Source organism: Filicampus tigris, chromosome 11, assembly GCF_054856515.1.
Source record: "Filicampus tigris isolate MCC_2025a chromosome 11, RoL_Ftig_1.0, whole genome shotgun sequence".
Lineage (NCBI taxonomy): Eukaryota > Metazoa > Chordata > Actinopteri > Syngnathiformes > Syngnathidae > Filicampus > Filicampus tigris.
The window spans coordinates 6,731,444-6,758,462 of NC_141227.1; the positions used below are offsets into that span (position 1 = coordinate 6,731,444).

General features: G+C 40.1%; 1 protein-coding gene across 2 annotated transcripts in view; it reads left to right on the plus strand.

Annotated features, from left to right (window-relative positions):
- inpp5a (inositol polyphosphate-5-phosphatase A) overlaps positions 1 to 27,019 on the plus strand; it is a 166,941-nt gene that overhangs the window by 63,109 nt on the left and 76,813 nt on the right. For both annotated transcript variants that reach the window (XM_086045492.1, XM_086045491.1), the window contains exons 5-6: positions 16,744 to 16,807; positions 19,263 to 19,366. In XM_086045492.1, coding sequence (XP_085901618.1) covers positions 16,744 to 16,807; positions 19,263 to 19,366 — 168 coding nt within the window. The remainder of the gene's footprint in view (positions 1 to 16,743; positions 16,808 to 19,262; positions 19,367 to 27,019) is intronic.

The following is a 27,019-nucleotide window of genomic DNA, read 5'->3' on the forward strand; positions in this document are numbered from 1 at the left end:
GGGATGCCCCCGAGCATGCAGTAAGATGACCTAAAACACACTGCCACGATAGCAAATCAATTCATTAGGGAAAAGAAATCTAAGATGTTAGACTGTCAGAGTCCATATCCAGACATTAACCTAATAGAGCATGCATTTTATTTACTCAAGAGGGGATTGAATGGAGAAAACCCCTAATAGAAAAAAAGTGAAAGAGGCTGCGGTGAAAGCCTGGAAAAGCATCGCTCAAGAAAAACGCACAATTGTCGTGATGTTGGAGGGTCACAGACTTAATTTGGTTATCCATCCATCCATCCATCCATTATCTACACTGCTTATCCTCACAAGGGTCGCGGGGAGTGCTAGAGCCTATCCCAGCTGTCTTCGAGCAGTAGGCAGGAGACACCCCGAATTGGTTGCCAGCCAATCGCAGGGCACACAGAGATAAACATCTGCACTCACAATCACACCTAGGGGCAATTTAGAGTGTCCAATCAACTTACCATGCATCTTGTTTTGGAATGTGGGAGGAAACCGGAGTACCCGGAGAAAACCCACGCAGGCACGGGGAGAACATGCAAACTCCACACAGGGAGGCCGGAGCTGGGATCGAACCCACGACCTCTGAACTGTGAGGCGGACGTGCCAACCAGTCGACCACCGTGCTGCCTTTAATTTGGTTATTTCAAGCAAATAGTTTGCAACTAAATGGGAAATCTTATTCACTCGCCTGTATTTTAAGTTTATTGCAGTCTATTCCGATACTTTTACTCACCTAACATTTTGTTACAAATAATGCTAAGTTGTGTATCAGAGTCTGTTGATCTGGTGGGTCAAAATAATCTTCTGATGTCAACTCCGAATGTTTTCAATGTACAGTGAAAATAAAGGCCTCCTGTTTTTTTTTTGTTTTTTTTAATGTTTTTGGGAGGGAGTGTATTTTAAATGTTTCCAATATCATGTTGATGTTATGTGCATATTCATAGCTCACAAAGCGCATATAAGCTCCATTACATCCAGTTTTACTTTGCTCCCATTACCAAATTGGAAACATTCACTCTTCATGGAAACAGGCTGTCATTTATAAAAATCATAATTTCCTAATCTAATTCTAATGTTGCAAACCATCAGATAAACAGACAACAATTCGATGGGCACATGCCTTGAAATTGGCCTAATGACTTGCTGCATTCTTCAATTCTCAACAATGTAATGACATCATATTAAACAAATAAGTATCATATGCTTGAAATAACAATTTCAGTAGCCTCAAAATTATCTTATGGCCAGCTTTTGTAATCATATTAAACATGGTGTGTTTGAGTCTATTTGGAAAGACTCATCTCTGAGGTCAGAGGAAATGAGCATTTCCTTTGTCCCCGAGCTGCCACCCGCTGTTAAACTATTACCGATAAAAAGCAACCATAAACTCTCAGCCTGAGGGTGTGCCCTGCTTGGTGTATTAACAAGAGGCTTCTTCTTTGTCCTATTTCTTGGCCAATTGATTTTTGTTTGTAAAATTAATGTAGTCGCTGTGAGGTTCTGGAGGTCAAGTTAGACGGGTTTGAGCAGATGAGGGGCGGTGCTGGGCAAACAAGCAAGTAGGGGACCTCCAGAGTCTGCCTGATGAAACTTACTGTGGACGTGTTTTAGGGCGGAGCATGCAATAGCTCATGATGAATTGTCACAATGTTGTTTCATACACAAAATACATCTCCATATGATTGACCACGGGAGTGCATTGGCCCATTTATTGAATGTAGTCAATCACATCAATGTTGCTTGGGATTGTTGCCCTTGTTTAATGTTGTATATTTATCTACTTTTGTTGGCACCTAGTTGAGACACAGAAATATTTCTTGTAAAAGAAATGTTTATTTCATTTGCTCCTTATTTTGAAGTTCTAATTATACAACATATGACCAGCCACTGACTGAGTTTCCCATGTTGCTAGCCCTTTCAAAGCATTTCAACTCAAGACCCACCGCATATTGTGTTCTGTGTCAATACAAGTACCAAACCTACCAAAAGAAAACTTCTCTTCTTTCACCGGAAAAATACTTTTCTGGCTTTCCTATTCTTTACAGATCAGTAGTAGAACATGGGTTGGTTTTGCCAAAAACACCTGTTTCTGACCTATGAGCGATGAAAATGAGCTTTTGTGGTTGGGGGCAACGTCAAGCAGAACAGTAAATTTGATGCTACTATTTTTTGCTTTTGTGACACGAGAATCTAGTCATCTTTGTGTTTGTAAAGTGACGTGTGAATCACGCAAGGCCTCTCCTTTGGAGGACTGGATTCTTGACCGGTGGTGGAAAATAATCTTTTTGTGATTATGAATCTTTATGTGTGTGGGGAACTGTATTGAGATTATCTGAGCAGCCCCACACGCAATTCAACGACAACTCTTAATGCCTGGTTTTCTATCTTTGTTTTTGGGGTCAAAATATTTTAACATTTGAAAGATCTCTTTGGGTGTACCTGGCCTTATAGAAAATAAACGGATCACCCTGATAATTTAGGGAAAGCCGGGAACTTTAACCCGATTATGTAGCCTATGTGCAAAACTGAAAAACCGCGGTCTAGGAAGGGTGCAATGTAGAGAGCATTCCGAATCCATCCGTAATATGATGATGAAAGGGTTAGGCTGAGGTACCAAAAAAGATGCTTTCTCCTGGTGTCAAATATTGAACTACTGCACTCTTCTTAATTTAGTAATACTTCCCAGGTGACAACTAATCTAACACAAAGGGTGCCTCAGTCAATAAGATCCCTGCACAAATTCATACCGCAGTGGTACGCTGAATGCACCATTCTGTAGCTAATTACCAATTCATTAAAGAGCCCTCTAATTAGATTGGATGTTGTGCTCTTGCAAAGAAATTCAAGTATCTTAGTTTCAACTGTCTAATTACATTTGTGATCTTTGCAACAAAAATCAAACTCTTTCGCTAACTTGGAATAAAGTGCCTCTTGAAGGAATGTGGGGAAATTAGCCACTTCTCTAGTTTCCCCATACAGTGGAACTTCCAAGCAGAAAATAATTCAAAGTACTTTTCCCCAGCTTGAGCAAATCGTGTCTATCATAATACTGAAGTTGGAGATGATCGCCAACAGCCATGTTTGCTGCTGTCACTTCTTTTGCATTGGTAGGTTGTTACTTCCTGGGTAGGACTCTCAGCCTGTATATCAACAGTATTGTGTTAAAAAAGGACATTGATTTGAATTCTTTGTGAATAGTGTTATACATTTGAGTTCCACCTGTTTGAAAAGAATGAGCGCTGAGCTAAAACACTGCTCCTCGCATTAGCTACATACTGTAGCCGCCAACTGGTTAGCTGAGATATGCTTGTTGCTTTTTTGTTATATTTTATACTCTCTTTGGATGCATACCCTCAAATTTTTACTGTAATGGGGGAAGTAACCTGTGGTCTCGTTTGCATTTCTTTCCCCATATATAGCAAGTGCACATTGGTTTATGTGCTATGTTCGGCTTCCATGTGACCTAATGGTATTCAGCACAGTACAGTACCACCTGCTTAGCTGAGACGTGCATGTTTTCCCTTCAAATCCTCTTTTCTTGCCGCAGCACTTTGGTTATATTTACAGGATAGACATGGTTTTGCTGCCACTCTTGCCCCTGGCACAGGTCTCCAGCTCACGCGCATCTCAAAGCTCTTAAGTCTTAAAACGGATCACGTGAAAGGCTGGATGAGGTGATTGTAACGGATGAAAAGAAACATCTGCGTAAGGAAAAGTCTTCTGTTGTTCGCTTTCTGAAATTTATTATTATAATGATACAATAAGAGGAAAGGACCTATGACATAATTTCTTGATATCTAAGAAGCCAAGGATGCATTTACATTTGCTTTTCATGCAGCGTCCATGTGCTCTTAGTGGCAATGCACTCGAGTATAACTAAGCTAGCATGGAGGATATCCAACCATTTAGATCAAGCCTCTGGGAATTTTACATAACACATCATTGGCGCACATTGGTTTTTACATAAAGACAAAGAAGGCCACAAAGAACCACTGGACGGGCGTCTTAGCCTCAGACGAGCTGCTGCCTGTGTTTTGCAGAGTCCTCTAAAGCTTCACGCTCCTGTGGTCACTGTTGTGCTCAGAGAACGCCTTTGCTCATACCCAGACAGAACACAGACAGAAAGCTGCTTATTTTTTTCATACAGGAATAATATTTTGCCGGCTTTTTTTGGACCTTAAATCTTCAGTGCAATCCAATGTCTCATCCCGAGGAGATAAACTTCCATCGATTGTCCATGTGTTGATGAAGCTGTCATATTTCATAGACGGTTCATGCTCATGATCCAAACAAAATTGCATTCATTTCAAAAGAGTTCTGCAAAGGGAGGTTGAAAGTCCTCTTAATGCTGAAAACGAAAAAGACCCTTCCTATAGATTGATCTTACAGGTAGTAGGGCCGGGAAAAAATATCTTATCGCTATGTATCGTGATACTTTTTATGCCGATACCAAGTATCGACACGTTGATGAAGTATCAATACTTTCGATACCTCATATTTATTGTATGCTTTGCTCTGGAAACTTTGGAAACACATGCCTCAGTTTTTTAAAATATATATTTCTATAATATTTAAGTATCGCAGTACGTATCGGGTCGCAATCCAAGTATCGGGATCCGTACCGGATTGGGCTAAAAGTGTATCGTCTCAGTCCTAATAGGTAGTACAACTATGATACAACAAACTAATGTAGTCCACTCTATATATTTCAATGTAGGTGTGTGTATGTCACTGGTCTGCCAAAGAGGCCACTTTGTCATTCCAAAGCCTCATGACAGAGCCATTTTGAGACAGAAGCTGACTGATTACTTTTTCCAGCTGACACCACATGACATTCGCCCCAGTTGACTTTGCTCAATACAAATTATTTGACATTTAATGTTCTGTTGTCACCTTTAGTCTTGCTGTTTAATGTGTGGTTGTGTGCACCTATGGTGCGCTTACACACGCACGCACGCACACACCCATGCACACACACAAGGCAAGCAAGCACGTTTTCTACACAGTAATGCTAAACATGTCCACCCCAAACTTGCAGGATTCTTTATTTGAACCACAGCAACCTCTTAAGATCAGTTTGCTTCCATTCATTTCAGTCTGTGTGATCCTAATTCAATCAATTATTTCACAAATGAGGCCACGTGAATAGGCGCAATATCAAATCAGTTAAAAATATAGATTGATGAACAGCCCATGACAGCATTAGCAGCCTCTTCAGATTGCAGACAGAAAAAGAAATCGATGAACTTGAGGACCTGTCATTTGCACAGGACTATTTCCTTAATGGGAATGTGTTTCAGATGGGAATTACAAGTTGAAATATTCTTTCTGATTATTGGACATCCATAGCCAAATGTGATTTACATTAATGAGGATAAGTGTATTAAAGGTATTTTTATCTTCCAGCAAACGAAACAATTGAATAATGGCCGTGGCAACCAAGCAGTGGTCTGAGATTATGTACAATAGAGGATGTAATGTCACTTTAATTATCTCAATTGTTATGACTTTTGAGTTTGATCTTATTAGGAAAGTATTCATCATCTTCATGTCCTCTTTCAATATGGTGATATTTTTAAGGCCAGAAACCATAGTTATAACGTACAACTTCTGGCAAGTAGGCTACAATGCCACCCACATACTGTAAGTTGTTTTGTAAACTGTGTAAATATGTACATGTCTTTGTAAAAGAGCAGGTTTTCGCATCTAGAATTTTAAATGGAAATAAATACTTTTATACTGTGCAGAAAGTCTTTTGAAATACACAGTTCGAACATGAAATTCCAGGTTTGTTTTTCACTTTGACTGACTTAAAGTATAACCGAAAAAGATGTGTGTAATGTAGGCCAGTGTTCCCTCTAAGATACGTTCATGCACAATCACGCACTGCTTTCACCCACCTTGCACTGCAAATGTATACAGCACATCCAACAAAAACATTAAAATCAAACTGGAGCTGCATTGGCATTATTTTGTATTTTCATATTTGCGTCATAATTGAAATGCCTTAAATGTTGCCTCGTTGACATGCATGTCAATAGGATAACGCTAACAGCCATACGGCGTTAATATAATCCAAAATATTGCAAAATGCGTCCTAATATTTTTAGACTATTATTAGGATATTTGACTATGATATTTGCATGTTTTTTACATGTTAAAAACAGGCCTTTCATTCAATGTATTTGTCTTTTCACAGTCCATCGATTCAATACCAGGAATTTATTTATATGTTTATCAATTTTTTTTCAAATGTTAGGGTAAAAGAGGGTCTGAAAATGTCGGGCAGTGAATGAGTTAAGTGTATAGCAGGACTTGAGCCTAAAGTGGTTAAGTCTGAGGTACTCCTAACCCTTAGTAACAAAAGTCAGAAACAGAAAAGGCAGCATTAGCACTGCAGTCGGACAATTTCGAAACAGGTGGATGCAATTACGCAATCCAAATGATAACTATGCCACTATAAGTCCATACTGTCAAGTTCCACTGAATGGTCAACAGGGTCTTAACCTCCAGAGGGCTAATCTCATTTACTGCCGTCCTCCGTTTTTATGTCCTTGCTAAAAAAAATAACTGGCAGCAAAATTTTAATCAATATGCAGTTGAAATACGCATTATGTGAGCACAAGTTTCTGTGAAAATCTGAATGCTTATTTCCAATTGGGGCACGTAGCAGATATCATTAACTTGAATTAATTCTTCAAGTACACTTGAAGTCGTGCATGTTTTATCTAAAAATTCAAATAGTGCAACATCTGATCGATATAACATGAAGCGTAATACTTTTGCTGTGCTTTATCTGAAGGCAAATACAAACTATGCTGTCTCAAAATAGAAACAAGGTGCTATAGTGCATTTCAAACATTTTAACAAAGTTATCAAACTCTTCTTTCTTGATTAGGCTGGACCATAATGTGGTCTTGGGGGAGAAAAGTCAATTTTAAAGTCCAATGTATTCATGTATTTTGTGTGTGTGTGTGTGTGTGTTTGATTTAGTTGGATGTCAGTGCTGTGACGGTTTTATTGCTTTAGACCTCTGCCGGGCAGGTTAGCGGAGGGAGCGCACGACTGATGAGCATGGCAGGAAATTGGCAGATGGAAGCATCCATTTCACCGCTAATTAGGGTGTCCAGAAGCCCGCCGACTGACAGGGTTCAACTGGGCAATGTAGTGCCTGCCAGCTCCCATCCCGTGCGCTTTATAAAATGCTCTTTAATTCCCCGGCACAATATCATTAACTTTGTAAGTGGATGAACACAATGGACAAGCAATTTAATTAACTTCTACCATTGAATGTTGGAGGGGAGACTAAATGAAATTAATGCACAATATTTCCCAGCGAGGCAGCCAACCTTGGGAGTGGGTCTGGATTGTTGGCAGGTCAGGCGCTGCCATGGGTTTGGCCTATTATGCCTTGTTTAGCCCCATCCATAATATTTTCCTCAAACGAAAATAAAATCAGTGGTTTTGAGATCAATCATGATCGTGTGTCGCTCTGGATTCTGGGATTTTTTAGAATGATGAAGTGAAAGCCTGGAAACACTCTGCCAAAAGCTTTCACAAATATAAAATACAGATATTATATCAGACCTTTACGGCAATGGGCGATTGCTTGTAATTAAATCAATCATTGGATAAATTGAGTTTGGTAAATTTGACCAATGCAGCAATCCTATTTTCTATGTAGGTATATTACACTATTGTAAATGTCACAATTTTCAATGCATATACATTTTGTGGAACATTAATGCGAATTTGGCCATTTAAAAGTACATGCAGTATGTCTTATTTCGTGTGCAAGTAGGGCTAGATGGTTAAGGGAATAATATTTATCACAGTTATTTTGATTGAGATTGAAATCCCAATTAATAGAACTATTATTCATTGACTTCATATCTTAGTATTTACTCATTCTCATTCATCCTTTCATGTTGAACACTTAATTCTTGAACTCTCTATTCTTTTTGTCAAGTTCAAAATGCCTTTTTAAAAATCATGTGAACGCCTCTTGCATTCTGCTACATCCAAACCTTTGATGCCTTGCATTTTGCACACATTCAAACTGTGAAAAAGTACAGTGAAGACAAGTAATAAAGATAAGGTATCCCTCTTATCTCTTTATTGTATTCATCTCATCATGTGTTATTGCTTCTTTATTTTCACAAGTCTTGGGACTTACTGGCCTAACCTGGGACCTCACGTATTGTATTTTGTGCCATATCATGTAGGAATTTGTGGTGGTATAATAAAAGAGTCCTTGGATCTTTGTATCCTTGAATTTTGAGTGAAGTAACATTCCTTGAATCCTTGAAAACTCCATTTCAAATCTAATTGAAAGGTCAATGAGAAAATACATTGAACATATGAAAATAATTGCAAGAAAAAAAATACACAAAATAAAACCTAATACAGATAATGGGTGGATGCAAATACTGTCTGTTGCTGCTTTGGGATAGAATGGTGCTATGCATTGCATAAAGAACGCAATTACAATGAGATAAGAAAGTCGCAATTGAGCTCTATTAATACAACTTGTTTTTCACAGATTGGGAAGAATCTGTGCCATTGAGTATTGTCATGTTATCTGTGTGTGTACGTGTTTGTACAGCGTTCGTGTGAATATTTATGTGAAGGAATATCACTCTGTAATCGATGCTAAATTCCCCTTAACATTTGAATGGATTTTACATTGACTTTAGCATTAGCACTGGCAATGTTTTTAAAGATTTATTTTTTTTTGATGGAAAATCTTTTTGTTGTGTGTTTAATTTTACAGTTAACTCCAACTGCGGTGTCACTAAACAGCTTAAAGGACGCTTAGGGATGGCAGAATCACATAGGCTACACGCTTGCGAAGGCAGGCAACACATTGCATTCAGGTTCTTTTCACAACAGAAGAAACTGCACACACACCACGCCATTCTGCACATTAATCATTTTTCTTCGATTATAACATTTTGAAGACCCAGAGGAGCCAAAATTGAAATCATGTTTAAATTTTGATTAATCGTCTTCCCCTAATTTCAAGTGATGTTGTGTACTGAGCAATCATCTGTATGTCTGTCAACATTGGTGACTCTTGATTTTCCGCTTAAGGGAATATTGCAGTATAACTGTCCTTATAATGGTAATCATAACTATAACAAGCATGATCAGACAGTTTTAACTAAATTCTAATCCTATTGATTGTGTGAGAAACAGGAACAAATTTAGTCTTTGATGTTGCATCGTCAGCATTGTTTTGGAAACTGTTTTAATCGTTATCTACAAGGCTGTTCAAATGCAGATGAATTCATGTAATTGTCACTTTGAAATTAAGTTAATATTACATTTTCTTTCTGATCTGTTTAATACATTTCCCTTTATGTCGCATATGCGTGTTGTGTAACAAAAAGCCCCGCTGTTGAGAAAAGGGCTTATTCAGGACATGACAGATGGTTCCAATACTTGGGCCTCCCTCAAATCACAGGAAGTGATAGAAGTAGTTTTAATGAGAGTTTTTTTGTGTATCCAGTCAGGCTTTCCAGGCAGCCAATGAATAATAGACATTGTGGCTCAATACTGTGAATACTCAATCAATGGCTCAGCGAGAGGGCCTTGGCAAACACATATGGCAGATTGGGGGTGGGCAGTGTACTCTGCAGCAGTAGAAAATACTAAGGCCTCTCCATCTCTATCACTGGGCTGAAAACGCACACCGTTTCTATTGATGCAGCTTACTTTTGTGGCGCTGGTGACAAACAAGCTGTTTGTGCAGTATTGGACATTTTGTTCAAAGAAGCTCCTGTGAAGTTGCTCATTTAGCCCAAGATCTTGCATATTAATTGGCCCTTTTCTGGGGGGAAAGGGCTACAATGGACAAAGAAAGATAGAATATTGCATTCACTTGTTACCAGTAAAACAGTTGAGATGTCCCATTTGTCCGTCCACTGACTTTTTATTAGGGATGGGAATTTCAACTAATTTGGCCACCGGCTAGTCTCAAATTTTATTTGCGACGAGTCGACTAGTCTATAAGCAAGAAAACTTGAACTGTAATACATATTGAATTCAAAGTTTAAAATGCAAATGTTTTGTGTATTTACAGTAGGGGCTATTGTAGCCCAAACATTCAGGACAGTTTGTTAATTTAAATTCTATTGATGTAACAACAACTGACTGAATAAAAGTGAACAATTGAAAGAGAAATACATTTCTGATACATTTGCCAATGCAATGCATGACATTTATTATGAATAATGTAATGAGTAATGGTACCGACTCCCAGTCCAGCAGGGTCTCATTCGCCATATGTTAGCTGCATTATCGTGCACACAGGCGACGGCTTTATTTTCTAGTGTCCACGTACCTGTCACACTGCGCAGGAGAGCAGCCGAGTTTTCAGCTGTGTGCCTTTCCTCTAACGCACATGTATGAAGCACACAGCTGCGGAGATGTCCTTCATCCACATACGTTATACACGTTATAGTCATGTAAGATTCTGTGGCTATGGACGTCCATCCGTCTGTAGTTAAGGCATTGGCCACATATCTGACCCGCTCAAACGCTCGTAGTATCTACTCTTTCATTTGGTTATGGCTACTCTCGAATTGGGGCTATTGTTTTGCGACTTGGCACCACGTAGCCTACTCAGGCTCGATATACAGCATTAATTTTTCCGAACCGTTTCCCCTCAACAAAAGAAAGCGGCAGCATATCGCGTCATTTTACAAATTAGTTGGGTAATCTTTTCTGTGTGGAACAAACGCTCTCATGCTCGTCTGACTGGCCCCGCCGCCATCGACCTGCAGGTTCACATCGAGATTTACTTTGGATGTGGTTTCTCATCGCTCCGAGAGAGTGGTTGTAAGCGAGTTTATGCTTACAAAGCCTACAGACGACCTTGTTGTCATCTGCTGCATCAAAATACTGCCAAACGATGCAGTTGTTTTTCATGGCTTCGACAGAACTTACTTTTCTTCCCCAAACTTAGGCTAGGTTCACACCGGAGGCAAATGCGACCCAGATCTGATTTTTTTTGCCCATATGCGACCTGTAATTGTGATTTTTTTATGACAGTCTGAAGCCTCAATTCCAATTTTTTTAAATGCGACCTGGGTCGCTTTCATATGTAGTCCTAGATCAGATACGTATCCGATCTTTTCCAATGCGTTCGCAGCCTGAACGGCCAGGTCGCATATATCCATTGACGTCATCCGGAGCACAAAATGTGCTCCGCGCAGGCAGAGGGAAACTGCTGGCAGCAGGGGATCAAATCTACAAAGTTGTTTTGAGTAACACAATTGACTATATTTGACTTAAATTTAATCCACCTTGAAACATGAAGCATAAAGTGGACATTTATGGCGATCGTAGTAATTCAACCACGGCTCAGATAGATCCATTTTTTACGCACGGTTAAGACGTGACGTCATCGTTAGTAATGTCTCCATGAAATGAGATATTAAAGCCTCGCCTCATAATTTCCCCCAAATACTGCATTTATTTCTACCTGCGACCTAATCGCTTGACTGTATAAATGCCCCGACACGCTGGACCACATTTACTTCCGCAAACACAACGTCGGGTGTGATGTCGTCTTAGTCGTCCTTCTACGCACGCGGGCCACTCTGACAATGCATGTGTTCATACAGCAGACAAGACCGAGGTCGCATTCATAATGTAATATGAACGCTTACACAAAAAAAATCCGAATTGAGCATTAAGACCTGCGGTGTGTGTGTCCGCCCCCTACTATGTGTGCGTGTGGGCCGGGGGGAGGTGAGTAATTCTCTCTCTTGGTGCTCAGCTTGTTCACAGAGGCAGAGGCGTGAGGAACAAGATGCGTGATTCTTAATGCAGCGTTTAACCGTAGTAAAATACTAAACGTTTAATAAATCGTAGACGGTTAAACCGTTAAACGACTAGTCGCGCACATCCCTACTTTTTACTGATTTGATGTCATCCACACACGTTTTTTGCCCTTATAATTCATTATTTCTCCACTTGAGACCTTTGACTTGACCAATGACTGACTGATAACGCTGTCTTTTCCAATAGACTTGCTATGGAAGTCTTTGGATTGGGCTGAGGCTCTTACACATAACACCAAATGCAACAACAACTGCATCTTTTTGCACAAAATTATCTGCTCATCTAAAACCACTCTGTTTTACGCATTGAACCAAGTGTGTATGCCCAGAAGCAAATTGACATTTAGATGGCAGCAAACAAGCCCCTCTTCGTTTATGTGCTGGCCAGAACCTTGAGCCTGTCTGCAGTTTTTCCTCTTAAAACCTCGCTGGACACAAACCCCTTATGCCACACGTTGTTAGTGGCTGTGGAACAGCAGAATATTACTCTAAGAAGCTGTACAGTGACACTCTGATGTCACTGGAGTGTGTATGTGGCAGCTCTCTTGGGACTGGTGGCTTTCCCTTAGCACATATTGGAGGTGAGACCTTGAAGAAAAATTATTACTTTTATGTGTGCTTTATGGCCCATTTTTCACATTAAATGCAGAAAATCTATTCAGAGGTCACAGAAATCCTGCTTCTCTCCATTGGTCAGAACTAATTCCTGCAGCCCTCGGTATCGATAAAGCATTCATGGGAGCAAAGTATGCAGGCTATGTACTGCAGTACTCAAGTCTCTATTTTCTACTAGCCAGTCTATTGGGACTTGTTCAGCTCTTATCTGCTGGGGTATTAGAAATGTCAACTGCACACTTGCATGAACACGCACACACACACACACACGCACGCACGCACACACCCACCCACCCCCACCCACACACACACACACACACACACAAAGGAGAGCAGAGCCAATGTTCCCTTATCTCTGAGTGGCATTGGCAATACAAGTCGCGATAAGAGATAACATTGGCAGAACAAGCCATAAAATCCAAGCTTTTATGGTTCAGTTATTGTCTTTCTGTCTACAATTATGGGGATTACTCATTTCCCCTTAGCTCCGCCGCATCATGCACCTAATAGACTGCATTTTACTAATGGGGAATTAAGTAGCCGCTGTGGCAGTGGGGTTTATAAATATGTAAAATATACGTTTAATTATTTCATGGAAATCTGGCAGCTAATCAATAAAGTGAGACGTGACAAACCTACGTTTGACACAGGCCATTGTAAAGCTCTTGGTAAATGATAAGCATGGCCTGTCAGCGCAGCCCAGCCCTAATGAATATTTGGTGCCTGTCATGTTAAGAGACAAATGGATTAATTGTAGCCTGCTAATATAATAGCTTCTTCATGAAGGGCCATGCAGTGAGGCAGATGAAAGGGAGCGTAGCAGCCACTTGCTTTTAGAACCTTGATGTTTACCAGGGTTGCAGGTTAAGTAGTGTACAAAAAGCTACTAAAGGATAGTTGGGCATTCATTTGTTTCCATCAATTTCTCTTAAGAATGGCTCGGATGCAGAGATGTGCATATTTTGATTATTTCTAATTTCAGTTCATTTCTACTTTGATTAGAATGTTCTTTTCTTCCTCTTGAAAGCTGTGGGTTTTTTTTTGGGAGGAGACTGTATCTTGAATCTGCACACTTTGTTGCTGTCGGCCTGATACAGTCGCTGTTCCTACAGGTCATTTTTTAACAAAAAAAAATCGCTGATGTGGTTCAGGCGTCACTTCGTCTCATAGACCTAAATATGGGGAGATATTTGTGTAAAATCTCACAAATGTCTCTAGAGAGGGAAATTGTGTGCTGCTACGCAGTTTACATTTAAAGGGCAAGTCAACCCAAACATATTTTTTTTCAAGAATATGTTCTATACAGGCCCACTAGCTGATACAATGCATTCTGATAAATATTGCGTTTGTGGAATAAGAGTTAATTTTGCTGCTTAACGCATATTCCAAAACAGCAATATTAATCAGAACGCCTTGTCTCAACTGCACAGAACATATTTTGGGAAAAAAAATGTTTGGGTTGACTTCCTGAAAATGAAAACCAGTAGGTCATTCATTATGAGGTGGAAATTATAATTTTTTTGTATTCTGTAGTTATAACCAATCCAAAATATACATTTTTTTTTTATTTTAATCCAAATAACCAATTACTCGAGAGAATTTTCAGTAGGATATCTGAATACCAAAATATTCTATAGCTGCATCCCTAATATATATGTACTGTAAAATTCGCACAGCTATTTTTTTCTACTTCAGCAACTTTTCAAATTTAATCACACAATGACTTTTTAATCACAAATATGTCGCAGACATGCTGCGCACGCAATGTTTATGCTCAGAACATACTCTTCTCATAAAAAATTAGTGCAGTAAAAAAATTAAAATAACCTTTTATAATTACAAAATGTTTCAGTTTTGTACAAAATCCTACAAAAGTCTTTTGAGAACCAGGTCTTCAGTTAAGAAGTATTTGCACAAACTGCAGCCGGCCGCACGATGTGCCTTCCTCTCTATCAATGTATATGACATTTACTGTTTGTAGAAAGATGAAAGAGAACCCAAAGACAAGTACGCACAGTAGAGGTGGCATTTCCTGGAAGCCAGGAAAAACTGGGAAGCTGTGACCTTGAGTATTGCCTTTGCCCAATGCTATCCCTTCTCATTCTCTAGCCCCCTCCTCTATCTGTCCCCCTTTTTTCTCTGTCCTCCATCAGAGTGAGGAAGTAGGGGAGCGCACAGGAGGTACAGGTCACCAGCCGCTCCCCTCATCAATTAAATGTGCGACAGTGTTTTTTTCCGATGGCTGAACTTATATGTCAAGGAGATGAGCAGGACCTCATGTTTGTGCTTTTGACAAATCAGCAAATGTTTAATCTCAAGATGTGCCAGCACTCATAAATAATGCAGGCTGGGCCCAGACTGTCTCCCATCCTGTCGGAGAGAGGCGTTTTCTTCAGGCCTCGGCAGGAAAACACGGGAAGACTAAACCCATGCCTTGTCTCCTTTATCTGATCGAGTCCTCAAATCTTCACTTCATCACTTACCATTCTTTTGCTGTATTCCTCTCCACCTTGACTTCACTTCTTGTCGTATCTCTGCTTTGTGGTTTTAGCCATTAACTTCTTGCAATACCCACTAGTAATTTAATTTTTAATTTTTCTTTATCGAAAAAGTTACTCACCAGCTTTTGCCTAAGAAGAGAAAAGAGACTCAGAATTATCCGAGCCCGAGGTTTGACTTCTCAAAGACAGAGCGGCTTGAGCCTGAGCTTTGCCTTCAGTTGCATTAAATGTAAATAGGGCCAACAGAAAGCAGTGTAGTGGACTGTGAACCGCATCAAATCCCCATCTGTGTGACTCACTTTTTCCTGGGAAAGTTTTCCGATTGTTCACAGAGAAAATTTCGATTTTAAGCCTATTGAAGTAGATCTCCATTCAAAGGTTATGCTGAATGCGTTCTTTACTTAGCTGAAATTGATGCGTCGCCACATTAGAAGAAGTATGTATGGTGCATACCAGAGCTGGGCACTTGACCCTTTTTTGCCCGTCCGGCCACGACCCTCCACCCTTGACCTGGGTACCCTTCCGGCCGCGACCCCCCCAGCCATGTTCATAAACATTGTCGGCCCCCGCCCCGTTCCGACCCCCGCCCCTCCAAAAAAAAAAAAAAACGTGCATGATGCCCCTGCCGGAGAGATGCTAACGGAAGAGGTATATTTAAAGACAATTAGCTGGCTAACTTACTATTCAAACCCGCTGTGGACACGCTTCAAACGCGCCACTTACTCACATACTTAACCATGTAGTGTATGGACCTACTTTTCCACGCGTAGTTATTCGCCCTGTGATTTCCTCAGTGCACCGCGACATGCGCGGACTGATATAATTTCAAGTGTTATCAGTGATTCAACTCGTCTGTGAATGCAGTTTACGCAGTAAAAAGAAGCTGAGGTCCGCGACTTCTCCAAGTTATTAAGTTGTGAAAGACACAACAAACCAGCTGCGTGTACTTACTTCCAGTGCAAGCCATGGGGTTGGTTTTGTCGTATTGTATAATTATTTGGATCCAACAGACGAAGTCAGAAGTCTGCAATCACTCAGCAAGTTACTTATTTATTTTTGAGACTTCCCCTCCTTCACACTTCCCGGCCTTCAAAATAAAAGCATGCCAGCAAACCACTACACAGCAGGTTTGCTACGGTGATTTCCGGAAGTATTGAAGTGCATGACGTGCCAGTGTCATACTTGAGTGCTGCGCGCAGCTTGGTTTTCCTCCCGGACACAATTTGTTTTGAAAGAAGCCTAAAAAGAAGCCTTTCACCGAGTAGGCTGAGATGAAATTTGGCCGCCTCGCGAGCACGTCATACGCATGAGGGCCGATTAGTGGGGAGGACAAAAACCCACTTCCGGCCATGCTTAGTCCAGCCATTTTTAAAAATTTGTCACCCCCGACCCCTCCGCCCCAAAAATGGGCATCCGGCCGGGCCGGAGGGTCCGACCGGTCCGGCCCAGGGACGGACTGCCCAGCTCTGGTGCATACACAGATTGCACTGTTTACTGTACTCTGGATATGATCCCAATTGTACTTCTAATTGAGCAGAGCTTCAGTGTAACAAACACTTATATTGTGATGATTTGCAGAATCCACAAAATGTAGTTCTTGGGAACTGCGGACTTAATGTGATCAAATACATTTTGTCCTTCGTCTTGAATGATTACAAAAGAAATAGAATTACAACAAGATGTGTGTTCATTGAACATTATGCAAAATATGTACGAGCAGCTCGCTCTGCCTCATCTTCTCTTTGCTGTTCTTTCAGGCACTGGGGAGTTTCTACTTCATTCATGAGTCTTTGAAAAACATCCAGCAGTTTGATTTCAAAGGTAAGCCACACATATACATTACAGCAACAGACTCGAAATGAAATCCACCTATAGTGGCCCCTCATCCCTTCGCTGCATATTACACGCAACCATTTGCAGGCTATTCCCGCTTCAATCAAAATCAACGAGCTAAGATTGTCTTTGAGGATAATGTAAGAGGAGCGGTACCGACTGGTAATGCTTATTAATATTAGGATTTAATTCATAAGATTTCGGGCCTACAGTAATGGTGTTCAGCAGGTTATTGGACAGTTACGGCAGTCTCATCAGCCTGCGGTGTCAGAGGGCCCCAGAGTCCTGTGGCCGCGCTAATTAAAGAAGAGATATAGATGTGGAGGTGTCTTGCTTCCTATTACACCCAAGTCAGCATTAGCACCGGTTACCCCAGTGAAGGACAGGGCGATGGCAGAGGCGGGTTCCTTCAGGAAAGAGGACCACTACTCTGTGCATACTTTCATACCTATTTTGATTTACCGATTCTTGTTCTTTAGAATGATATGTTTTCATCTAAATAGTTATGTATATCTTACTTAAGTACAAGCTTCACAAATGTCTCTACGACAGTATGAGTATTTTTTTTTCTTTTCTTTCTTATCCTCAAGCATATGATGCGCTTAAATTGTATTGATTATTATTGATTTGGTTAGCTACAGAGCAAGCAATACCACTAAGAATGGCACTGCTAGCGAAGAAAGCAGCCCATATCATTATCCTGCATGCTTATCATTAGGGCTGGGAAAAAATATTGTTTTGCGATTTATTGTGATACTTTTTGTGCCGATACCAAGTATCTATACTTTGATGAAGTATTGATACTTTCGAAACCTTATGTATTGCCCTGTTTGTGTGTGTGTTTGTGTGCATTTGATGGAGCGCTATTCAAGCTGTGCACGACTTGGCCACTTAGGGGCAGTGTGGGTCCTCGTATTGAGATACGTGTAGTTACACAGATGAGTAGAAGAAGATACGTCTTGTTACATTGAGGAGTAGAAGAAAATCACGATCGAGTTTCATAGTTTTTGGAGAGCGTAGGAAGAGCATATGCCTGTGCTTTGTTTGAGGGATTCAAGTGCCGCGATTAGTGCGCTAATTTTCGTTAGCGAGTTAATGTCGTTTTCATTGTGCATCAGCCATGACCTAACTATGTTCGGGAAATGAAACCAAGTACTGTGATTTATGTTCGAATGTGCACCACTTTAATTCTCTTTATTTTATATTTAGTTTTACAGTTAACTTCAACTGGAGTATAATAAACGGCTTCAAACCAGCATCATTGGACTCATTTTGTGGGACTAGCTGCTCAGGGAGGGCAGAATACTTATGTTATGTTATGTTTTGCGCATTCTATAACGTACTTTTGAAACATTTGAGGTCCTTAAAGGTGAGCTTTGCGATTGGAGTTTTATTTATAGTTTTAACTTTTTCTATCTTGCATTCTTGTGTTTCAGGAACAGTTACTGGAACAGTTTATGCACTTTTCAATCATGAAATGTCAAATTGCACTTAAGTTAAAACTTTGAAAACACGTGTTTTTTAAAAATATACATTTTAATGATATTTGGATATCGCAATACGTATCAGATCGCAATCGAGATCCGTATCGGACCGGGACAAAAGTGTATCGTCCCAGCCCTACTTATTTTGTTACTGCTGCAGACCACCAGTGGTACTGCATGCCAAGAAAGCAGCCCATCTTAAGCCTGGTTCACACGGCAGGATTTTACAATTGTTGGCCGACCCCACACATGACTAGAAAAAAATCACGCGTAATACAGTTTTGAACGTTACGTGTGTGGTGTGCAGCCACACGGCAAGATTAACACATCGCACACGAACCACATTCATTCACAGATATTCTCACGTCAGACGGAAAATCTCGCAAAACCCCTCAAGATTAAATGAGACTTCGGAGTGAACAAACATAGCGGATGAAAAGGCAGAAGGGGTCTCAGGTCGTGTCTTGACGGTGGCGATAGTTTGCGACAGTCCACAAACGCAATATTTATCAGAATGCTTTGTTTCAACTAGTGAGCCTGCATAGGACATATTCTTGAAAAATAACATGTTTGGGTTGACTTGCACTTTAAGTTGCTCCCTCAGTTCTCTGTGTGGTGTGCAACATAAAACATACAGTGTGAGTTTAATTTGGCCCTTAGAGGGATTGCGATGAGGATAGTAGACTTGAATTTTTATATTATGCACTGCATCAATACAAAGGTGTTTGAGAAGAATCAAGGTTGTTCATAGCACAAGCCTGTGTAATACCGGACTCAACTGTTCTCTTCAAGTCTTCAAGTTATGTCAGTATTCTGCTTTCAGGCCAGCAGATGGTGCAGTTGTCTTTACAAGGTTTTTGCTCATAGTGCGCTCTAATTCATTTTAGAGAATATTAATCACTCATTGGGGTCTTTTAAAAATGAACCTGTATTTTTTTTCCCCCCATTTCTTCAATCAGCAAATAAATACAGGAAGGTGGTTGGGAAGGAAACCTGCTCCGAGACCCTAGAAAGCACACCCTCGCTGGAAAAGGAGAAGTTTCCACAGGACTACTTTCCTGAGGTGAGTGGCGGGATCAGAGTGATGTGTCATCTGCTTGTGTTTCAGGGCATTCTATTTTCTGTGAAAGAAATTGAAAGGATTCGATAAAATAGTTGATTGTCTCTAAATTAAATCTTGGGAACAGAAATTGCGTGTTGGTTCCTGAGGAACAATTCCATGCTTACTCTGATGTGTTCACTTCTCCTATATGGTGCTGCGCGCCGTCATAGGCATGCTGAGCATTGAGCAGAGCTGTGCTGATGTAGTCATGAAGAGCACGACCGCCCGCGTGTCATCCTCGCACTCCCCACTCATCTGTCAACCATGCTCCAACGGCTGCCTCTGCACATATATGCAAAACAGATGGAATCAGCCCTCTCCGCACTCTTCCCCCTATTTCCATGTCTTTCGCAAACTGCAGCTATGCAGCCATGTAAAACCATCCAAGTTCTGCAGACCAACATGAATCCACAGAATGGCAGTGCCGGAACTCAGATATACATGTAGATCGCCGATCCGGATATGATCCAAAACTAACTGCCTTGAGTAAGGCGCAAATCCATTTAAAATGATTATGTCAAGGCAGTATTCTGTCTTGAGCAGGACAAGCATCAAAAACCACAAAACATGATGGCACAGCCCATCTTGAGTGGGAGAAGCGGAGTGATGTCGGAAGAACTGAGCGGTAGAAGGGGGTGGGTGGCTAAGAAAAGTTTTTCCCTGTGATTTATGCTCCTTTCCTGACTGGGATATGAATCTGGGATGATGCTCCGGAGAGCGGCACTCCAGATAATGTTAGCCCATTTAAAAAGAGCAGATTTGTGTAGTCTATCAGGGTCGCTGAGTATTTTTTTTCCCTGTCTCCCTCCTCCTCCGGCCCTCCATAGTGAGAAATTGGTTGTTATCATAGATCACAGATACTGCTCAAACCTCTTATGAAAGATGAATTAATTTCACTAATGCTTTAATGCAAAGCTCTCATGAGGGAGGCAGACTGGTGATAACCCCTGCCTCGTCCCTGCTTCCTCCACATGTGATTTATGCCCTCTTTTAGTAGATGAAACTGCCTACATTTGCCATCCATCTGAGGCTTTGAGGAATCCTATTACATGGGGATCTTGGACTGAACAGCGTGCCACACACAGTCCCAAACCAGTTGCTCGAGTCTCAGCTTGTTCAGGTCACACAGTCTCAGCCTGATCATGATATTGGACTGACATGTTTGTAAAGAGACATTTACCAGACAGACCGAGAGGACAGCCACTCGATCTTTGTTAACATGCTCATAACTGATGTTCACTTCAAATGAAATATTTTATTTGGTTAGATTAGATATTTGATCATTTATAAAGTACTTTTTATTTGTCAGAAGAACTCTGCTGTAGGAGGTTATGGAGTTGTAGCAGACAGATGAGTTGGCTGGTGGAAGACAGATGTTTGTTTCTCTGCATCTGTCTTTCCTTTTATAGGTTCCCATCAATAAAGTGTCATTGGGCTGGATGTTGATGACATCACCCTGTGTGTGTGTCTGTGTGTGGGCACATATGAAAAAATGAAACAAATGCAATCTATTCCGCGAAACTGGTCAACTTCTGAACTGAGGAATGTAAAAACCCAATTCCAATGAAGTTGAGACCAAGGTTATCATAAGTTAACAAAAACAAAATTGATAAAACATTTGCATTAACAAAATTAAATTAAAATTAAAACGCGTTTAAAAAAACAAACTCACTGACACTACATATTACATTTATAAAACTAACTGAACCTGACTATAATCATAGCAAAAATGTCCTCCATTTTCATCTTTGTCAATGAATATCATACATGAGGTTTTGGCATTCATTTCATGTATTTATTTTGGTATTGCACTACGTCATTTGAGTTATTTGAGAATTGTAGTTTACTTTATTACCTTTTCTTTTTAATCTTGAACTCAAAAAATTCCTACGTTAAAAAACAAAACAAAAACAAAACTAATAAACTCTAAAATAATGCATATAATAGAAATGAACAAACCTTCTCTAAAAACTAATTCAAATTAAAAAAAAAAAAAAAAAACAAGACAAAATAAAAAGTAATTTTAAAACAATACAATGATTTCCAAATCCTTGTCTCAGGGTTGGCATGGGAGGACCCAAACGCAGGGAGGCAGGTGGCCAAAGTATAGTCCAATCAAAAGTATTTAATGTAGAAAAAACAAAAAGGCAAACATAGATGCCTCCTCTCCATCATTCAACAGTAAAGATTTGACTTGGACAGTACGAAATAACAAAACAACGAGGATCAAAAGAAACTAAACAAACACTAAGACTTGACTTGACTTTGACAGCAACATTGCCCTGTCAATTAACAATGTACCCATGAGGACTGAAAGAAAGCAAGGAACTAAATTGGTTGGAGGGAGCTGATTGGCTAACACTCGGGACTGGGACGACAAGCACAGGTGGACACAGTCAGCTAACGTAACAGACACACAAGAAAAACATGAAACTAAAGTCAACCTAACCTAAATCAACAAAGACAGACCATGACACTTACCTATTTTCTATTGACTGTTCAAACTGATGAATGTACTTGGCTTTCTTGTTGTCCCGCTCTTTCTCTCAAATATTCTCTCATTTTTTCATTTGATCCCTGCAACACCTAACAAAAAAACTAGTGTCAAATCACTTGATTTTGCCCGTAGACACACTTTGATGGGATTCAGTTGCTTAGGTGGGACCACTCCTAAATTACCGTATTTTCCAGACTATAAACCGCACCTTTATATAAATTGCACCTATCTATGTAGAAAAATTAGATATTTACTGCATTTAGAGAACGATTTTGAACTGTAAATATACATGTGTGTACCTGAACAGATTCAGAACCAAGAGAAAATAAGTAGTACTAGGGGTGGGCGATCTGGCAAAAATATCAGATCACGATTTAAAAAAAATAAAATCACGATCACAATTTTATCATGATTCTTTTTTTACATAGTTTTCCTAAGACTAATTTGCACATTTCTGACCATTTTCCACATGGTACACATATAAAACATATTTAAAATGTGTATAAAACTCTAAAAGAAAATCAAAATGTGCAGTGAATGCAAACATAAAAGGTAACATAATCTAAACATAAAAACACAGCTCGTAAAGCAGGTCTAGTACTTTGAATAGTCTTTTAAAGCTCTCGTTTTCCACTGTTTTAATGGGAATCATGTAAGGTAATAAGTCACTGCCTCAGTTACTGCTTTACACTGCTTGCTTGTTTTTTCATATGGAGTGCTCTTGTTAAATGGCTGTGTTACCGTGGGTTGCGTTAGCTTGGAGCTAGCGGCTGCCTGCGGCTACCAATGGTCTGATCTCCGTTTGCTTTGGCTGACGTCCGAACCGGGTCTCTGCAAACTTTGCAAACAACTGGTTTGCGCTTTCTCCTCTGAGGAAAAGCCAAACCAAATCGACACTGTGGATGTGGACTTTCTTTTCGGGACCAACTCTGCTTCGTGGTGACTTTCCGCTGTAGCTCCCCGCTATACAAACAAACAGGGAGGCGGGGAGTGTCACTTACGGTGCACTGTGCGTGCTGTGATTGGTTGGTCGGGTATACGCGTCAGCGCTAATCTGTTTAGAATGTGCCATGTCAACGATCAAACGATCTTTCGGCTTTATGAGATCGTGAACACGTTAAACAGCTTAACGATCTAATATCGTCATATCGCCCACCCGTAAGCAGTACTTAATTTCACTGCCCGCTGCCACTCCAGTTTGACAGGTAACGCCCAACTTTTATTGCTCTATTTCCGCATACCACCTAATGGATAACCTAGTGCATTGCGCCCTCCCCTGTTGAACGGCAATTGTATTGTATGGTATTGTAATTCTGGTTAGAGCACCCCTAGCGGTGGAAGAAAAATCCACAGAATAAAAGCCTTTATATAAGCCACATGGTTCAAAACCCAGGAAAAAAGTAGCGGCTTATAGTCGGGAAAATGCGGTACTACAAACAACTGTTATGAACTTGCAATACCAAGTCCTGATTTTTTTCCTCTCCTTCCCTGTCCTAACCTGTCTTGTCCTATCCTACATTGTCCTGTCCTTCCGACTCAGGCTGCAGCACTATTGTCCCGCATCAAACTCGACTCCAATATGACAGTGTAGAATGTATGTATTCACTATAATATGTCCGTCCATCTATCTGTTATCTATGGGGAGCTTATCCTGTTCAAAGCCACAGATAGCTGGAGGTTATCCCAGCAGACTTATGGTGAAAGGCAGACACTGCAACGGTCTGGTCACCGTTTGATCACAAGGTCGTGTGAAGACAGACAACCATTCATATCGTCATGTTCATACCTTCACTGAGTGGGAACCGAACATCAAAGTGAGGCGAGTGTACCACTTCACCCTCAGTGACCTCACAATTTTATGTGATTAACTCATAATTTCGGTGAGTTGTACAATATTCTTTGTGTAAGAGGATGGCAAAAATCGTAGCTGAATTTGGTCTGTTGTCTTCCGTCTACATTTAATTGTAATTTAATAGTCTATAAATGAATTACATTAGCGATTCATACTCATGACCATTTATGATAATTTGTTGATGTGTAATGTGAGATTAATTAACATATTCATGAAGAAGGAAGTTTGTAAATATCTTTTGAAAGGTTGCCATAATAGATTTGGTATCTTGTTGTCTTACTTTGTTCTGACAATATTTTCACCCCCCCAGTGAGCATTAATCTATTTTTGCAGTTGCTGCAGTAATACATGCCTCCACAAACCATTGCATCATACGGATTTGTCATTGCCCAATATAAATAAAGTATACAACCAAAGCCTTAATGTGCCCTTGCTATTGATTGTTTTACACAGGAGCAGAAAAAAGGAAGAAAATAGCAGAGAGGCAGTAGATCAACTCACATAAGAGTTTGTATTTGTTGTTCACGCCATAATCATGTACATAAAAGCATTGGATTTATTCCATACAACCTGCCAGTCCTCTCTATAATATGCTGTGACACAGGAACGACTTCTCTAAACTTAACTTTGTCAAAGTGGTCCTCTGCTAACCTACAGTCCATTTTACATCGATGTTCGTTTGTTTACCTGCGGGTTGAGGAGAAGCACCTGTGGCTAATGACAAATTGTGGCAGGGTTTAATTTCTGTACCTAGATTTGACACCTCTATCAGATAGGAGGATTTGTATTTTAGCCATCGAAATGTGTACCGTAGTATATACAGTATAGGCGTGTGTGAGTGTGTGTTAGGGATGTAACTTTCTTAAACTGACAGTTCTGTTCTATCACTGTATTAATCTCGATGATAATAACATTGGTCAACTAATTTTAACAAAATGTTTTACTCAGAGATGCAGAAGTAAACTTTTCTAGATTATTTTTTCCCCTGATTCTGAATCTGCCCTTGTCTTTTCAGGTTTACACACTAATGATAATAATAACATAATCTCAATTATATCATAGGTAAAAATCATGCTATGCTCACAATAACAAAACTGTCCATTTCTAAATTGTATGTTCAATAATTTGCCAGTATTTGTTCATATTTTTTATTCAGAATATTTTAAATTAGATACTGTCTATTTACAGTGATTCCTGTGCTTAAGTCCAATAATTCAAATCAAGTTAGAAACACATTTGGCGGGTCGTCTTGTCTGAGCTGAGGTCAGAGGTGAGGAGGGTGGCCCGACCGCAGCCACCGCACTCCTGCAATTGGCGCAAACTGTCAGCCGGTATGGGTCTGTCGCTTGTGGTATTTTAGTAACAGAGATCATGTGACTTTGGGCAGAAGATTATCACTTGTAGCCACGTGCAAGTATTGGTTCTGCTAACCAGCAAGTTGAGTGCTGTTTTTAATACGGCAGCTTCTACATCCTGTTTTTTTCCTACCTTCCATCTGTTGTTATTGACCAGCATTTTGAATTTGTTTTTGTTTTCAATTTTAAAATTGTGGCTGGTTTGCATTTGAGTCACAATTACTATGTACAGTTTGACAACAAGAAGCACTGAGTGAATTCAAAAACTAAGATTGCTGCTCGCGCTAGCCATTTATCTGACGACTGGCTAGCTGCTATGTACTGTACATGGCTTGCCTCTTATCAAAAAGTAGAGTGGTGTGTTTTTGATTCCCATTACATTAATCGTTAATTTAATCCTGTAGTCATGTGGCAGTTTGTTACAAAATGAGATAAGTGAGACGCCTCTGCAAGAAGGCTATATGATGCCCTCTTACGTACCTTTAAGAATGTTAAACTAGTACTAAATGTTAATAAAGATTTGATGGCCACTGTTTGGAGCTGGAACAGATTAGAATTCTCATTTATCTTTGAATAAAACAAAAGTTGAGGGTTCCACTGTATTTATTATGTATTCATGGCTACTCACCATCCTTATTGTGCATCGGGGAACTAAAAAAGATAACTCATGTTACTATTTCTTTATTTTAACATGAATGCACATGTTTTTTGCCACATTCTATGATGAAATTAAGATAAGTGTTCCCGTCCAGGGGGGGGCTTAAATCAATCAGTATTTGGGTCAGGTGGGTGTATTACTTATTACTCACAGTGCATTTCTGTCATAGGGCTTTTGTGTACCTGCAGCAATGATCCCCACCTCCTACCTTACCTGCTTAATGTAATCATCGGATTTTGTGCTGAAATATAAGATCAATCAATCAAACAGGATGGTCTAACAAAAGGTGAAAAGATATTATGGGAAATGATCATTTTTGCATTCTGTTGATCTCATTTTTAGGTATCAAATTTGGGTAATTCAGAATGAGATTTTCTGCAAATGTACTCCATCAGTAAACTCCCAAAAAGTATTTGTTTCTTTTTTTGTTTTTCTCATTCAGAATTTTTTTCGTACGTCTGTGTTTGGATGTGCTCATGTGTTGCAGTCAGCCTGTATATGTATTGCTTGACACCCCTGGATTTGACCCGCCGTGTAGCCACCGTTCATCACTGTCATGGGCAGAGACGCCATCACTGACCTGTGGTGGGTCAGCCAATGTCACCTCGAGCCTTGCGACCTTTTACCATTGCCCTTTGACTCTCACCCTTATCCCCGCCCAGTGACTCTTCACTGCCACTAAATCTGATTTATGATATGATTACATGTCACTTATCCTTCTAATCCAAATATGTCTCCTGTTTTGAAGAAGTGACACTATATTGTCAACATGAATCTTTTTGTAAGATGCATTCGTGTGCGTGTGGAGTTCAGATAAGGCTGGACATTATCCGTGTCATCATCTCTGCTTCAATGTCAGCAACCGAATTATGATATCATCATGTCAAGCAACGTCGAGAGACACGTTACTTCCTCTGACTTTGATTGATTTCATGAGATAATCCTATCAACTGAATTTCTGTTAAAACAGAGATTGCCTTTTTTGTTTAGAAAAAATAGAATGTGGGTGTGGGTGTCGCTGTATGTGAGTTTGCGCGTGTGTATGTGTGCGTCGGTGTTTATAAGCAAGCGATGAAGCAGAGGGCCGATCAGTCATACGGAGAGCAAATGGGGCAATCTGGGGCCAGGTGTCAGGGAAGTGATTGATTTTAATGTTGTGATTGCAGTTAATGGCTCTTTAAATTAAATCGAGATTAAACGTCTCTGGCTGCAGTCAGTGCTTGTATGGGCGCTGATCACGACCACCCCCAGC